Source organism: Rana temporaria, chromosome 1 (assembly GCF_905171775.1).
Source record: "Rana temporaria chromosome 1, aRanTem1.1, whole genome shotgun sequence".
In the NCBI taxonomy this organism is placed as follows: domain Eukaryota; kingdom Metazoa; phylum Chordata; class Amphibia; order Anura; family Ranidae; genus Rana; species Rana temporaria.
Window position 1 is genome coordinate 48,438,222 of NC_053489.1, and position 16,141 is coordinate 48,454,362.

General features: G+C 45.7%; 1 protein-coding gene across 1 annotated transcript in view; it reads right to left on the minus strand.

Annotated features, from left to right (window-relative positions):
- Window positions 1-9,062: 9,062 nt before the first annotated feature.
- The window catches only part of NARS1 (asparaginyl-tRNA synthetase 1), a 61,446-nt gene continuing 54,367 nt past the window's right edge, over window positions 9,063-16,141 (minus strand). The window contains exons 13-15 of the mRNA XM_040337528.1: window positions 15,972-16,103; window positions 11,658-11,789; window positions 9,063-9,467 (exon numbers count right to left, since the gene is read on the minus strand). Of these exons, the coding sequence (XP_040193462.1) occupies window positions 9,336-9,467; window positions 11,658-11,789; window positions 15,972-16,103 (396 nt within the window). The 3' untranslated portion in view covers window positions 9,063-9,335. The remainder of the gene's footprint in view (window positions 9,468-11,657; window positions 11,790-15,971; window positions 16,104-16,141) is intronic.

Below are 16,141 nucleotides of genomic sequence, written 5' to 3' on the forward strand. Positions count from 1 at the left end.
TACAGAAGACCTACTGTCGAACCAAGTCCCGTAGGTCCCTCTCTTACCTTTCCACGCTGCAGGGTATTGCCAGCAAGAGGCCCAATCTTCCCCCTTCACCGTGGGTATAGTCCTAGACCTTCAGGGACCGGGGTCCATGGCAGGAACACCACACCCCTGGACCTATATAGCACCCTGGCAGCAGAAAAAACATTTGGTCCTTAGAAGGCACAAAGTTCTGGAACCCAGGATCCAGCCCTCCGCAGAGAGGCATTATAGGCTAAACCTCGTTCTTCGTACCGAGGCCCGGGTACCGTCCACTTTGGCTATGAAGCACCTTGGACGGATCCGGATTTATGGAGGCTTTTTACATCCAGCATGGATCCCTCCAGTGGCGCTCCTAAGAGCACATGTTAACTCGTGACCAACACCTTAGACACTGATGAAAAAACTGAGGAACTCCCAGTAGGGGAGGGGTTATATAGGGAGGGAACTTCCTGTTTAATTGATTACACCAGTGTCCATCACCTGAAGGTAGACTCTATAACACACATGTAATGGCTATGCAGCTCTGTGTCCCGTGATGTACGATAAAGAAAATTCTATAATTACATGTACTTACTTCTTTTGATAATGGTGCGGTGAATGGCTTCTAAATTTTCTTGCTCTCTGTGCTTCAAATCTGACCATCGTTTGCGGATTTGGTCTTTCGTTCGTTGGATACCATAATCTCCTTCCAATACCGCGAGGACCTTCTCCAGAACCCAGTCTTTATGGCTGTTGGGCCTATCATAATTTTCGAGTTTACAATCGTAATCGTACTTCTCAAAGATGCGAACCATCTCCACCATCTCCCCCTTGCTCATGGGGGTGGCCTTGTGTTTTCTATAAACGCCTCCACTGCGGGGCCTATTCGTTTTCGTGGGTTCCGCCATCACATTCTCCCTCACACATCCCAGAATGTCGCATGAAGAAAAAGGATTGTGGTCCCGCCCCAGCGTCATGACGCACGTAGAGCGAAGCTTCACGCATGCGTAGGCTATATAAATCAAGAACGAGCGCTCGATGTCACGGACGCATGCACGAACCCAACGGAACGACTCTACGTGCAGCCGAAGGTATACGCAGAACGAAGGTAGGTGAATACATTGGGACACTAGTGGTTACTGCATGATTTAGCTTAGAGCAAACAGAGATTGTATAAGCAGGTTATGAAGTTACAGCAAGCACTTATTGGTTGTATTGTATCCTTTATTGCAGATATCTCATCCAAAAAATCCCGAAAGCAAAGGGTGGAAAGCTTAATTCAAAAGCCTTCATCACTGCTTTTATTGATCTCTATAGATCACACACATGTCTGTGGCAGGTCACCAATAAAGACTACTCCAATAAAAATAAAAGGCAGGCAGCAATTGATGAACTGGTGGCAGAAGCAAAGACTGTGTACCCCAGGGCCAACGAGACCCAAATAAAAGCAAAAATTGGGAGCCTGAGGAGCACTTTTCTGAGGGAGCTCAAGAAGATTGAGTGTTCAAAAAGATCGGGAGCTGCAGCAGATGATGTGTATGTGCCCAAGCTATGGTACTTCAGCAGCCTGATGTTTTTAAAGGACCAAACTGAGCCACGAAAACATCTGTCCACACTTGCATCCGCATCAGCAGAGGCCACAGATACTGAGGCTGAACCAACTCAGGATGAGGAGGAGGAGGAGGAGGAGGAGGAGGAGCTCAGCTTGACACAGGTATAGTATTCCTGAGAATATGTGCATTCAGATATACTATGATGTTAATGTGTTGTTATGATGGCAAGAAAAAAAAATGATGCTCCTTTTTCAGACACAGGACGTTGCCAGCCAAGAAGAGGCTGGGCCCAGCAGACAGTTCACACACTGTAGAATCCCTACACTGAACCCTCCTAGGAAAAGGGCCAAGAAGAGACAACATCTGGATGATGCCACGGCTGAATTTCTGAGTAGGGCCACATCGGTCATCACCACAGCACCCGATAGTGCAGAAGGGTTTGGCTGTTTTATAGCAAACAAACTACGGGAAATTGATGCCGATCAAAGGGAGCTATGTGAGGGGATCATGGTCCAGCTCCTTAGCAAGGCCAGGAAACGGGAGCTAACCCCTATTTCACATGTCTGTGATTTCGAACACACACCTCCAGCCAATGTACAACAGGCCTACCAACAACAGACAGCCTACCAACCCCAGACAAGCTTCCAAGCACACCCAGCCTACCCACACCAGCCAACCTACCCACCCCAGCCAACCTACCCACCCCAGCCAGCCCACCCACCCCAGCAAGCCAACCCACCCCAGCAAGCCAACCCACCACAGCAGCATGGGGGTCAGTGGCCAACTCAGAGCCCCGATTTTAGGGGATACTAATTTATATTGAAATATATATGATTTTGAACATATTTTTTCTATTATTTGTAGTTGAGTATGTATTTTTAGGTTTGGCTTAACAAAAAATGCTCGAATAATGGCATAAAATCTTTAGTTTTAATCTATTATTGTTTTTTGTATTGTGGTGGGAGTGTTAAAAAATATAAGGCCTCAGCTGATGAGGTGTGAAGTGTGGAGAGTGTTGGCCGTGGTTCAGTTTGGTATGCAGAAATATCAGCCTGTTGAAGTACCACAGCCTGGGCACATATATGTCTGCTGCTGCTGCTGCTCCCCATCTTTTGGAGACCACAATCTTCTTGGGCTCCTTATATTTAAGTTCATGCTCAGGTCCCCAAGTTTGGAGATTCTAACCTAATTTATGTATGCCCTGGGGTACAGAGGCTTTGCCAAGTCAACCAGTTCTTCAATTGCTGCCTTCCTGTTGTTTTGTATTTGGATCTGTTATTCTTTTTCCCATTTTTTGCAAAATAAAAGGATGATGCTAAAAACTCGTGGATTATGTGTGGAAAGTCAAATGTCAGTTTGTGAGTAGGCAGGCCCTTTGCTAAAATTGAAGGGACACGAATAGAGTAGTTATTACTTTGCCCAGCATAAAGAATTGTGGATATTTTGTGGTTTGGAATTTCAAAGAAATAACAAAAAAAAGGCTGGATTCATATCCAGAAAATACACTAATCCAAAGTAAATACATTTGTTTTTAATCCGTCCGTATCACCAGTTGAGCAGATGTACATATTAGGACATTCTAAAGAAAAAAAGAATATGCGCTGCTATTTGAGATTTCGAAACTTGCCGCGTGACGAATGAGCATTTTCGAATACGAACGCTAGTTTTACTAGACAGATGGCTTCCGGGTGCTCTTTATTTCGGGGCATGCGCATTTATATTTTTTTGTAAAGTCCGATTGTTTTCTGTACACACGGTCGCACTTTGCACAATCGGACTTTTCGGAACAGAAAGTTGGTCCGTTCACAGACCCAACTTTTTGTCCGATTTAAGCCAAAAAAGTTGGTCCGATGGAACGTACACACGGTCGGAGAAATTTGAAAAGTGCCGGATTTTGAAGTTGGTTGGCCGAAAATCCGACCGTGTGTACGGGGCTTAACAAGCTATCAGCATGATCATTGAGGAGGAAAAGGATAGTCACTCAGCAAGCATACGAGTATAGTCACTCAGCATCAGCATAGGCAGTCTTGAAGGGATCTGACATTTAAAAAAAAATTATTCAGTTACATCAGCATCAGGTGCTTGGTAGCTGGTGGTGATCCAAGCCTGATTTATTTTTATGAAGGTCAGTCGATCTACCGAGTCGGTGGAGAGGCGCACCCTGTGATCGGTTACAAAGCCTCCAGCAGCACTGAATGTGTGTTCTGAAAGAACGCTGGATGCAGGACAAGCCAATAGCTCAATTGCTTACTGTCCAAGCTCTGGCCAGTGATCCATCCTCAAAACCCAGTAAGCCAGAGGATTTTCGGTGGGAAAAGTGTCCAAGTCTGATCTTGCCCCTAGGTATTCCCGCACCATGTAAAACAGACGCTGGCGATGGTTGCTGGAACCGGTCATACCTAAAAAAAAATTGTCTGAACGCATCGGTCAGACGGCCACCTTCTCCACCGCTCCTTCTGTGACTGACCGAAGCCTCAGCAACACGTTGTCCAGGACCTGGATTTTGTAACCCCCCAGGTTCTGGGAACGCGTTGCACAGACCTTTCTGCAAGGCCTCCCGAAGATGTTTCATCTTCTGCTCCCTCTTGTAACGTGGATCAAGGAGAGTTGCCAGCCAGTAATGATCCCTCTCCTTAAAAGCACGAATACGAGGATCCTTCCGCAGGCTTTGCAGGATCAGAGAGGCCATACAACGTAGGTTTGCCGAGGCATTCGGTGCGGAGTCCTCTGGGTCACTGAGGACGACATGATCCGCAGCCACCTCAGCCACCTCATCCCAGCCACGTACAAGTCCATGGGTTCCTTGGGACTGTAATTGATCCCTTGAAGACTGCTGCTGATGCCGAGTGCTTGGCTCCACCTCCATGCTGACACAATCCTCCTACTCCTCCTCCTCTTCCTGTGCGATAGGCGGGCAAGCAGGAACACTGTCTGGATAAAGGGGGCCTTGAGAGGTAAGGGAGTCCTCCTCTTGCTCCCTCTGTTCTGCCTCAAGGGCCCTGTCCATTATTCCATGCAGCGTGTGCTCCAACATGTGAATAAGAGGGACAGTCTCACTGATGCATGCACTGTCACTGCTCACCATCCTCGTGGCCTCCTCAAATGGTGACAGGACAGTGCATGCATCCCTGATCATGGCCCACTAGTGTGGGGAAAAAAAAACAAGCTCTTACCACTGAACGCCCTGTCCAGCGAGGCATGGACATTGCCTTCCACATGGCGGTAGAGAGCCGGAATCGCCTTCCGTGAGAAAAAGTGGCGTTTGGGAACTTGCCACTGAGGTACCGCACATTCCACAAACTCATGGAATGGGGCAGAATCTACCAACTGAAAAGGCAGCAGTTGAAGTGCTAGCAATTTAGCTAAGCTAGCATTCAACCGCTGGGCATGTGGATGGCTGGGAGAGAACTTCTTTCGGGGCTGCAGCAGCTGGGGCAGGGAAATTTGCCTGGTACAATCTGCCATCGGTGTACCAATAGTAGATTGCCTGCATGTACTAGGCTGTGACACACCTAATTCTACACCTTCAGTCCTATCAGTGCAGGCTTCAGAGAGGACTGAGGGTCGAGTGTGGTTGGAGATCCCAGCTGATGAGAGGCAAGGGGAGGTCCGCTTTGTTTTTTGGTGTGGGTCTTTGAGGTTCGCTTGCCAACGAACTGCATGGCAGGTCGACATATGTCTGGTCAAGCATGTGGTGCCCAAGCGGGTGATGTTTTGGCGACGCGAGATACGCTTGAGACATATGTTGCACATAGCAGCGGTGCGATCTGATGCACTTGTCTCAAAAAAGGCCCACACCAAAGAACTTTTGGAATAACGCTGAGACACAGCAGTGCCCTGCACATGTGTAGCTCTGCGTTGTGATGCAGTCGGTGTGCTGCCCTTAAGCTGGCTCCTGGAGGGCATCCTGCCTCGTTGGAGATGTGCCTGTGCCTCCTCCTCCTCTCTCCTATCAGGCACCCACGTAGAGCCAGTGACCTCATCATCCCCTCCCTCCTCATCACTGTAGAAAACCTGGCAGTATGCTGCAGCTGGGGGGGAACATGACTGCCAGATTGCTGTCCTTCTTGGGCACCCCCTCTCTCTGAGCTCACGTTACTGCCTTCCTCTAGCTGTGTACCATCATCGGAGTCTTTAAAGCGTTACGCATCCTCATGCAGCATGTACCCAACACTGTGGTCAAACAGTTCGGGGGACTCCTCAGGAGGACATGGTGGGGCTAGGGAAGGAGTGACTGATGCCATTGAGCAGAGGGAAGAGGATGCCTTGGCAGCTGCTTTGCCAAAGTAACCTGAGCCTGGATGAGAGAGGATGAGGACGGCTTGGTCATTAGGGATGAGCCGAACACCCCCCCCCCCGTTCGGTTCGCACCAGAACCTTCGAACGGACCGAACGTTCGCGCAAACATTTAGAACCCCATTGGCGTCAATGGGACTCGAACGTTCGAATTCAAAAGTGCTAATTTTAAAGCCTAATATGCAAGTTATTGTTGGAAAACGGGTTTGCGAACCCATGTACACTCATTTAGTTAATACTTCCTGCGCAAGGCAGGCCCTCCCCCATCCCTGTTATTCTCCTTGTCACCCTAAATCGTAATCTACCTGCCATTTACCAGCCGCCTGTAATATACTCTATTAGCCGGTCGCCATCATACTATTTTTTATTTAATTTATTTTCTTTGTTCGTTCCCTTTCTCCTCCCCTCGGTTGCTTCAATCACCCTCTTGCAAATTCTGATTTTTGCACATCCAATACCTTTTACTGTGCGAGCCAACCCCCCCCCCTTCACTCCCGCTAGCCCCTTCCTTCTCGCATAGCATCACTCCTCCCACACCCCGTCTGTCCCCCCCTGTCTCCTCCCCACCTCGGCCACGTAAATCTAGCTCCACTTTCCCCACCCAACAGCTTGAGAAAGGAATGCGGAAGCCGCATCACACGCTGCCTGACCACTCAGAAATGCGTCGCATACCCAGCGTTCCAAGCCTCGGTTTGAGGACCTTCTATCGCAGCCGGCTTCTCTTCACCAGCGATGGAAAGTTAACCTTACCACACAGCGCTCCAGCAGGACCAGGAAGTGAGCGACAGCCGGATGACACCCTTCCCTCCCTGGGAACTTCTTTTCATGTCTACCTGTCACTTCTAAAATATGAGTGACCATTACCTGTGTTTATATTAAAATTGTGTTTTAAACTACTACACCCAGAGGCGCCTCTTCCCTTGTTGTTTCTTATAGAATTGTAACATAGTTTCTGTTCCCCTCTGATGGCAGCCCTGAGAGTGTGTACCCCCATCAAACTTTACAGACTTTTTTACCCCTCTTGTCAGACTGTAATTTATTGCTTGCTGACACTGCCCATCTTATGTGTACCTACGGTGCTGATTTGATGCCTGATGCATTGGTTTTACTGCGCATCTTTTAACTTGTTTTGTGGTGTTTGACACCCACCCAAATCTTCGGAGGGTCCGAATGGGAATAACACATCCACTAGGTCTGAGACAGAAGTTGCTTACAGATAAACTGAAGCTACACTGACTCCATTATTCAAAGTAAAAAACTCCCAGGGCCCAGTTCAGACTGAACAGAAAAAACCCACCACTCCTGCTGCGCTGACCCAGGGGGGGGGGGGGGAGGGTCTAGGGGACTCACCACACCGGAGGAGACTGCTCAGCGCCACTGCCCGTGTCCCGCACACTTGCTGTGTGTGTGAGGAGAAAACCGTGAGGAAGCTGTAAGGTGCTGTGTGAGGAGAATCAACACTAGAGTGTGAGGACTCAGGCAAGATGGCCGCTGAGTGCAGCATATGGAGCCTGGCGCGGCCACAGGAAAATGGCCGACCGCCATAATATGCTGTATCATGGCGCTGAGCCATACGTCGTCCTCCTTTGCTAGGCAGAACGAAACTGAGGCTGCATGCTGCAGTGAGGAGGGTTATGTCTGGAGGGACCGCCCCCTGGGTGGGGCTGTTCAACTCTGTTAATGTAACATGTATTTAACTATTTAACATGTTTCTGCCTAGTCCTCTCCTGTAAACAGGGAACAAGATTTAAAGAGCTGTGTCCGTCCATGGACGATAAGAGAAATATATATTTATATTAGGGCTGCGGAAATTAACGATTAATTCCTTGATTAATCGTTAATTTTTTTGATCGATGCTCACCTCTCAGCCGGCTTCCGGGTCTTCAGGGAGTTCCGTCGGAGATCCGGTGACGTCACAGACACCGGCGGGGCTTGCCGTGTCCATCTGAAGGGCTCCTTTGCTGTGCCTTAATATCTGCATGCCGGCGGGACCGTACTATCTGCCACACGCAAGGGCTGATACACTTCCCTCTATCACTTCCCTCTATCTACCTGGGATTCTACAGTCATCCACTGGGAGTTGTGATAGTTCCCTTCACGGGACATCTACATGCCGACGGACTGATGTTAACCCCGCCTCATCTGGATTCAGCAGTGGTATCGTTGCACATATTTATATACCAGTATCATACTTCGCTACATGTTTTTATGACTGCTTTTGCTCCCGTTTGGTATTACTCGCACCATTTTTACAGTTTATGTAGCTACATCGATTTTTATCTCCAGTGCAATATTTATTTTGTTACCTACTTGAAGACTATAAAAGTTTTAACGCTATTCCCATCAAGTTTGCATGCGGCCAGAAGTGTGTGTGGCAGAGAGTCTTGTAAATGCTTGAAGATCGTTCGACTGCCCTCGGAAACTCCCAGAAAGGCTTGGGAACAGAGGTTTTTTGAGTGTTTGTGTATTTCCGAACGGCTCCGGCGTCCCTGCACCTCAGGTCAAATGCGGCACTGCACACCACAGAGGCTTGAATCCTGCTTGTTTTGCGAGACAACACTCGCAAACCGAGTCAGGATTTGAAAAAAAAATATTGCTCGTTTTGCAAAACGTTCGTTAACCGCGTTACAAACAATCCGAGGTTTCACTGTAGTTGACTGAGCAAATTAGCACTCAGTCTCGGTTCACACTAATGCGATGTGGGAACCGCATTGCATCTAACTCGCAAGACAGTTCACACTGCCCTCTGCGAACTGCTGTGGGTGTCAATAGAAAGTTAATGATTGGTTTGCAGAATGCAGTGCAGACTGTGAAATCTGATCGCATGGGGGTGAACCCCCATGCAATCTGATTCCAGTGCGGACCAAAAAAAGGGTCCTGCACCAATTTTGGGTCGATTTTAGCCATAGCAACAGTATGGCTGAATTTGCATCGCACAGACGTCGCATGTGATGTGCACAGCAATGCTTTCTAGATTGTAAGCTCTGATGAGCAGGGCCCTCTGATTCCTCTTGTACCAAATTGTAATGAAACTGTAATGTTTGCCAAGCGCTGCGCAAACTGTTGGCGCTATATAAAACCTGTATGATATAATATGTGTGAACCCAACCTTAAAGTTCCATTCTATAAAAGTGGATATGTATTTCTTTGCAGTGTTGACACAATGAGAAACTAAAAGTGAAATTGAATAGAGACACATGCTACATCTGCTGGGATGGAACAGTAAATTATTCTATTTATTAAATAGGATCCTGTGATTCAATTTTGCAAGAATTACTTATCCACATTACTGGAATATTGTAGATAAATGGATGGAAAAAAACAGCATTGTCAGAGATAAAAACAACTGACTGATGATAATCCAGAACACGTCACGCAGGTTCTGAAGATGTCCAGATAAAAGCAGCAGCAGGTAAGTGGTTGTTACCACGTCACGCGGTGGGGCTCTTCAGCATACTTGACCAGTGTCGGGGGAGGAGATTAGGGTGTACAGCGTTGGACAAATCGCGGGTACAGGCACACGTCTCGGATGTGGTGTCTGTTCAGGATCCAAGTAAGGAACCTCTCCAACCCCAAACCGTAGCCGCCGTGAGGACATGTGCCGTATTTACGCTGTGGGAGAAAGAGTAATGATTTAATATAACACGGTACATGACCCCAAAGTTACATCTACAGCTTATTGTAAATCTACAGCTTTAGGTGAGCAAGACGCTATATAAAAAAAAAATAATGAGTTGGGATATTTTGGTAGGATCAGGTTAGGCCTTCAATACCAGACACTGTCACCCCCCTTCCTGCCCAGGGCAACTTTCAGCGCCGTCACACTTTGAATGACATTTGCGCTGTCATGCAACACTGTACCCATATGAACTTTATATATTTGTATTTATAAAAATTGATCAATCCTATCCCATTTTTTTGAGGGCCAAAAATGCCAGCACAGTACAAATACCCTCAAAATTACCCCTTTTTGGAAGGTAGACAGTCCAGGGTATTTAGTAGGAAGCATGGCAAGATTTTTGGGGGGAATTAAGAATTTATATTTAAATGATTTTAAATGTGGTCACCAGTGCAGTACAGTATCATATGATGGGTGTAGCGGTGATCAGGGACACTGACTGGTGACAGTATGTAAAAAATAAAAAATTATTGAATTACTTGTTTTACATTTTTTTAAGTTTTTTCCCCAAACAGTGACCAGAACAATACAGTGTTACCACAGTATTTGCCATTAACTGTGAATTTTACACAGTTATAAGCAACCATTATTTTTGAATGAAAACTATTCATTTAGTGTTTCCGATTGTGGTTAGCTGTGATTGGCCCTGTCTGTACCATGTGATCACTGACCAATCACAGAGCTCATCACAACAGTATACAACTTAAAGCCTTTCATTGTGTACAAATGTCATGTGATCTGCTGTGATTGGCCACAGTGATCACATAGTACTGGCAGCGGGCCGGTGACAGTGATCTGTCATTGGCTGTGTTCAGTGGACACGGAGGGTGGCAGATTGCGCCACAGTATGGCCTGATCCTGGGAGGATGTCATAACATCTTCCCAGGATAATAGGGCTCCCGCTAGGCCGTTATATTACAAAAGGCTGGGTGGGAGGGAGTTAAACGCAGCATATAAGATTACTTCTGCCATTTATTCTATCTATGGCCACATAAAATTACCCTGAATTTAGTATAGGGGCAATATAGAGCTATTGAAATGTGAACCAGTTTTATGTACTTCTCACATGTTTTTCTGGGGTGCTGGGTGACAGCTGTGCCTGTAACCAGTAACCGTATGATGACACGTCTGGAAAAGGCTTCAAAACCTATATAGCCAAAAGTATGTGGACTTCCCTCTTGTGAATAGAATACTGGAGTTTTTTTATAGCTGAAAAGGGATACAATTAATGTCCATTGTTCTGGAATGGAATATGACGTCATGTCCGGCCTCGGCAGACGTAAACATTGCCATTTCTTCGGCTGGGAAGCCAAGATAGTTTTTTTTTACCCCCCAGCCTAGGAGGCAAGATCTGGGGACTTATAAACCCCAGATCTCACTGTAAAGAGGACCGATCATTTCCTATTCCTATTACAAGGGATGTTTACATTCCTTGTAGTAGGAATAAAAGTGATAAAAAAAATGCAAAAAGGGAAAGTGTCAAAATCAAAAAAAAAAGTAAAGCGCTCCCGTGCCCACACACAGAAGTAAACGCGTACGTACGTTGTGCCCGCATATGTAAACAGCGTTCAAACCACACGTGAGGTATGCGCAATTTGTGCGCAATTTTAAAGAGTGACATGTTTGGAATCTATTTACTCAGTGTAACATCATCTATCACATAAAAAATTAATAATCAGGCCAACTTTAGTTTTTTTTTTCATTAAAGCCCCCCCCCCCCCCCCAAAACGTTTGAAAAATTTCTACGCAAATACCATGCGACATAAAAAGTTGCAACGACCACCATTTTATTCCCTAGGGCAGCGATGGCGAACCTTGGCACCCCAGATGTTTTGGAACTACATTTCCCATGATGCTCAGCTACATTGCAGAGTGCTTGATCATCATGGGAAATGCAGTTCCAAAACATCTGGGGTGCCAAGGTTCACCATCACTGCCCTAGGGTCTCTGCTAAAAAAAACATTGAATGTTTGGGGGGGGTTGGAGTTTTTTTTTTTTTTTTTGCTAGAAAATTAAAGGATGATTTTTACATTTAGGAGAAAAGTGTCAGAATTGGCTTGGGAGGCTAGGGGTTAAATAGCTATAGGTTAAATAAATCTAAAATGAGTTGTGAATTGTTATACCTGGTCAGTATACCAGTAGTAGGGTGTAGTGTCGATTTCTTCTCTCTTGTACCCTTCCAGTAGCTCCTCGCTATCCCAGATACGCATGGAGCCTCCAACAATTTCACCAACGTTGGGCATTAGTACATCCACCTTTAGAAAAAAAATGTGCATTAGATTAAAGGAAACCTGTACTGAGAATATAATGCTGGCTGCCATGCTGAACCATAAGCATGGAGCAAGTAAAAACAGAACATCTGATCTGCTTGTTTGGTAAAGTTTCCACATCATGAAAGTTTCCAGCAGGCTACTATTTTTAGATGAAAGTGTAAAATATTGGGCTGCAGATACGGATTGAAGTATATATAATATATACACACACATATACATACATACATACACGCACACTGATTTAACAGGTGAAGTAAAAAATGTGGCGCTGTTGTGTGTCAGCCAATAAGGAGGGAGAGGGACTCCTCGGACATTGCTGGACAGAGATGGGGCTCAGGTAAGTATTAGGAGGTGCTGGAGGTGGCTGCTACACACAGAAGGCTTTTTATATCTTAAAAAGGAGAAGTCCAGCCTGAGCCTTTTAGGCTGGGCTTCTCCTATGGGTCACAGGAGTGTAATTCGTTTTGCTCTCCTGTGACCCGTTTTCAGCAGAAAGCAAATCACCAAGTTCAGTCCAGGCACCGTGTCATCCAGACTCTGGAAGTCTGGTTCCGCCAGGAGCCCGGACTGACGGCTGTCTCAGCCTCTCAGTGGGCCGCTGAGATGGCCAATCCCTGCCCCTCCACAGCTCAGCCCTCGGTCGGTTCTCAGTGAAGAGGCACCAGGGGGAAAGATGCTGCCTCCACCTAGGTAAGTATGATTATAGAATAAAAAAAACACACACATACTTCTCTTTTAATGCATAGAATGCATGAAGATAAAAAACCTTCTGCCTTTACAACTCCTTTAAGCAATTATGCAAATTAAAGGGTCACTAAAGGAAAAACATTTTTTGGATGAAATGACTGTTTACAGGGTATTGAGACATAAAAGTTAACGGATTGCTTTTAAAAATGATTAAAAATAGATTAAATTCAATCATATAATGTGCCTCTAGTTTCACTTTTGGTTTTAAACTGGTTTCATGTTTTTGTGAAGTAAAGAGACACACAGAACAAAAACAAACAAATCCAGGGCAGTGTTTTGTTTTTAAAATGAATCTGATTGGTTCTGAGGAGTTTTAGACACACAGTAATGACAGCTTAGACCACCATGAAAAGCTACCAGTACTGTGGTTATAAGGAAACAGGCAACCAGGAAGTGTGAAGATCACAGCAGAATTACAGCAACTTCAAAGCAAAAACAAACAATGAGGACATGAAACCAGTACTGCAGTAAGGTAAAGGAAACTATTTAGCTAAAAAAAAAAATTCCTTTAGTGATCCTTTAACCTTTCACCATTTTCCTTGCTCTTGTTTGATTCGCTGTGAATCAAGTCTTTATATGTTTTTACCCCTTGGATTCCAAGCTCACTGTGCTACCTTAAAGTGATTTTAAAGCTTGTTTTTTTTCCCTATAAAAAAAACAAACATGTTATACTTACATGCTCCGTTGCTATGGGGGCACCCAAGCAGAGTCACAGCTCCCTGTATCCATTCAGACATTGACCCCCGACCCGGCCCCCTCCCTATTGGCTAGCTGATTTTGATTGGCAACAGCGAGAGCCAAATGGCACCGCTGCTGTGTCTTAGACAATCAGGTAAGGAAATATCAGACGGCTGAAACACTCCTGGACATCCCGGACAGAGAGTGACCGTAGTAAGTATGAGGGGGGCTGTTATACACAGAAGGCTTTTTATCTTAAAGGAGTTGTAAAGGAATTTTTTTTTTTGCTGAAATGACTGTTTACACAGGGTATGGAGACATAATAGTTAACGGATTCCTTTTAAAATTGATTACAAATTGATCAAAAATCAATCATATAATGTACCTCTAGTTTCGTTTTTGCATGTTATCCTGCCTCTGTGCTAGACAGAGCCATAGAGCAGTGATGGTTTGGAAAATGAAACTAGAATCTCCCAGTACTGTGGTCATCAGGAAACAGACAACCAGGAAGTGTCCAGAACAGAGAGGAATTACAGCAACATCAGAGCAAAAACAAACAATGAGGACATGAAACCAGGACTGCAGTAAGGTAAAGGAAGCTATTTAACTAAAAAAAAATAAAAAAAATCCTTTAGTGACCCTTTAACCACTTCCCGACCTCCTCATGTACATATACGTCAGCAGAATGGCACGGACAGGCACATGTACGTACCTGTACGTCCTCTGCTAGACGTGGGTGGGGGGTCCGATCGGGACCCCCCCCCGGTACATGCGGAGGTCGGGTCCGCTCGGGGAGCGATCCGGGACGACGGCGGCTATTTGTTTTTAGCCGCTCCGTCGCGATCGCTCCCCGGAGCTGAAGAACGGGGAGAGCCGTGTGTAAACACGGCTTCCCCGTGCTTCACTGTGGCGGCGCATCGATCGAGTGATCCCTTATATAGGGAAGACTCGATCGATGTTGTCAATCCTACAGCCCCACCCCCCTACAGTTGTAAACACACACAGTGATCCCTAAATCCTACAGCGCCCCCTGTGTTTAACTCCCAAACTGCAACTGTCATTTTCACAATAAAGAATGCAATTTAAATGCATTTTTTGCTGTGAAAATGACAATTGTCCCAAAAATGTGTCAAAATTGTCCGAACTGTCCGCCATAATGTCGCAGTCACGAAAAAAATCGCTGATCGCCGCCATTTTAGTAAAAAAAATTAAAAAAAATAAAAATGCAAAAAAACTATCCCCTATTTTGTAAACGCTATAAATTTTGCGCAAACCAACCGATAAACGATTATTGCGTTTTTTTTTACCAAAAATAGGTAGAAGAATACGTATCGGCCTAAACTGAGGAAAAAAAATTTTTTATATGTTTTTGGGGGATATTTATTACAGCAAAAAGTAAAAAATATTGCATTTTTTTCAAAATTGTCGCTCTATTTTTGTTTATAGCGCAAAAAATTAAAACCGCAGAGGTGATAAAATACCACCAAAAGAAAGCTCTATTTGTGGGGAAAAAAGGACGCCAATTTTGTTTGGGAGCCACGTCGCACGACCGCGCAATTGTCTGTTAAAGCGACGCAGTCCCAAACTGTAAAAACCCCTTGGGTCTTTAGGCAGCAATATGGTCCGGGGCTTAAGTGGTTAATGGATAAAGATAAAAAAAAAAAACTTCTGCCTTTACAACCATGTTAAAGCGGATGTGCCACGGGAAAAATATATTAAAAGCCAGCAGCTACAAATACTGCAGCTGCTGACTTTTAATATAAGGACACTTACCTGTCCTGGAGTCCAGCGCCGATCGCAGCAGATGACGAGCCGATCGCTCGTCACCCTGCTGCTCCCCCCTCCATCCTCGGTGAGGGAACCAGGAAGTGAAGCGCTCCGGCTTCACTGCCCGGTTCCCTACGGCGCATGCGCGAGTCGCGCTGCGCCCGCCGATTGGCTCCCGCTGTGTGCTGGGAGCCGAGTGTTCCCAGCATACAACGGGGGACGGACGGGAAGGAAGGAAAAAACCCGTCCTTTGCCCGTATCGTAGGGCCGGAAGTGGGTGCAGATACCTGTCTGTAGACAGGTATCTGCACCCCCCTCCCCCCTGAAAGGTGTCAAATGTGACACCGGAGGGGGGAGGGTTCCGATCAGCGGGACTCCACTTTAGGGTGGAGATCCGCTTTAAAAGGTAAACTACATTGGGGAGACCTTTAATCAATTCTGTTGCAACAGAATTCTAAACAGGAGCAATGAGACAGATTATTGGAAAGATTTACAAGGTTACAGCTTGATTCATTAAAGCTGAACTCCAATGAGTTTTATTGCCTAGTTACAATGGTCCAGCTTGAACCATTAAAGGCATACATATGCCATACCTGCGGGATCACTGTGGAAGCAGAGAATCACTGTTGTAGTCACTACTACTACTACTACAGTGATCACTGCATTCTTCCAGGTCCTTTGCATAGCGGCTTCCCTGCTGCATAGTAACCACAGGGGATTACTAGCTTGGCATGGGCCCCATTGACAGAATGCCTTGCATTTTTCTCAATGAATGCATTCTCTGACCTCGTCCAATCAGAAAACACTTGGCATTCATTGAGAAAAATGCACTTTAACAATGATAATTTCTTATGGAAAGATCAGAAACACTCTAGTCCAGTTACCTGGTCATGTCTGGATCTGCAATAACCATTTCAAATTGCATTTTCCTGTGTAAGAATGAATGAAACGCAGCACATAAGCTGGACTTACAGATTCAGTGAGACGGCGATCTTCGGCACAGCGCTGCATGTAGAAAGATTTGATCTCAGCTGGGAAACGGCACAGCAGGATTGGCTCATTAATGCTGTCAGTCATCAATCTCTCTGGAGCCTCTGGAATATCCTAATGTAAAATAAATCACTATATAAAACTTTACAAGA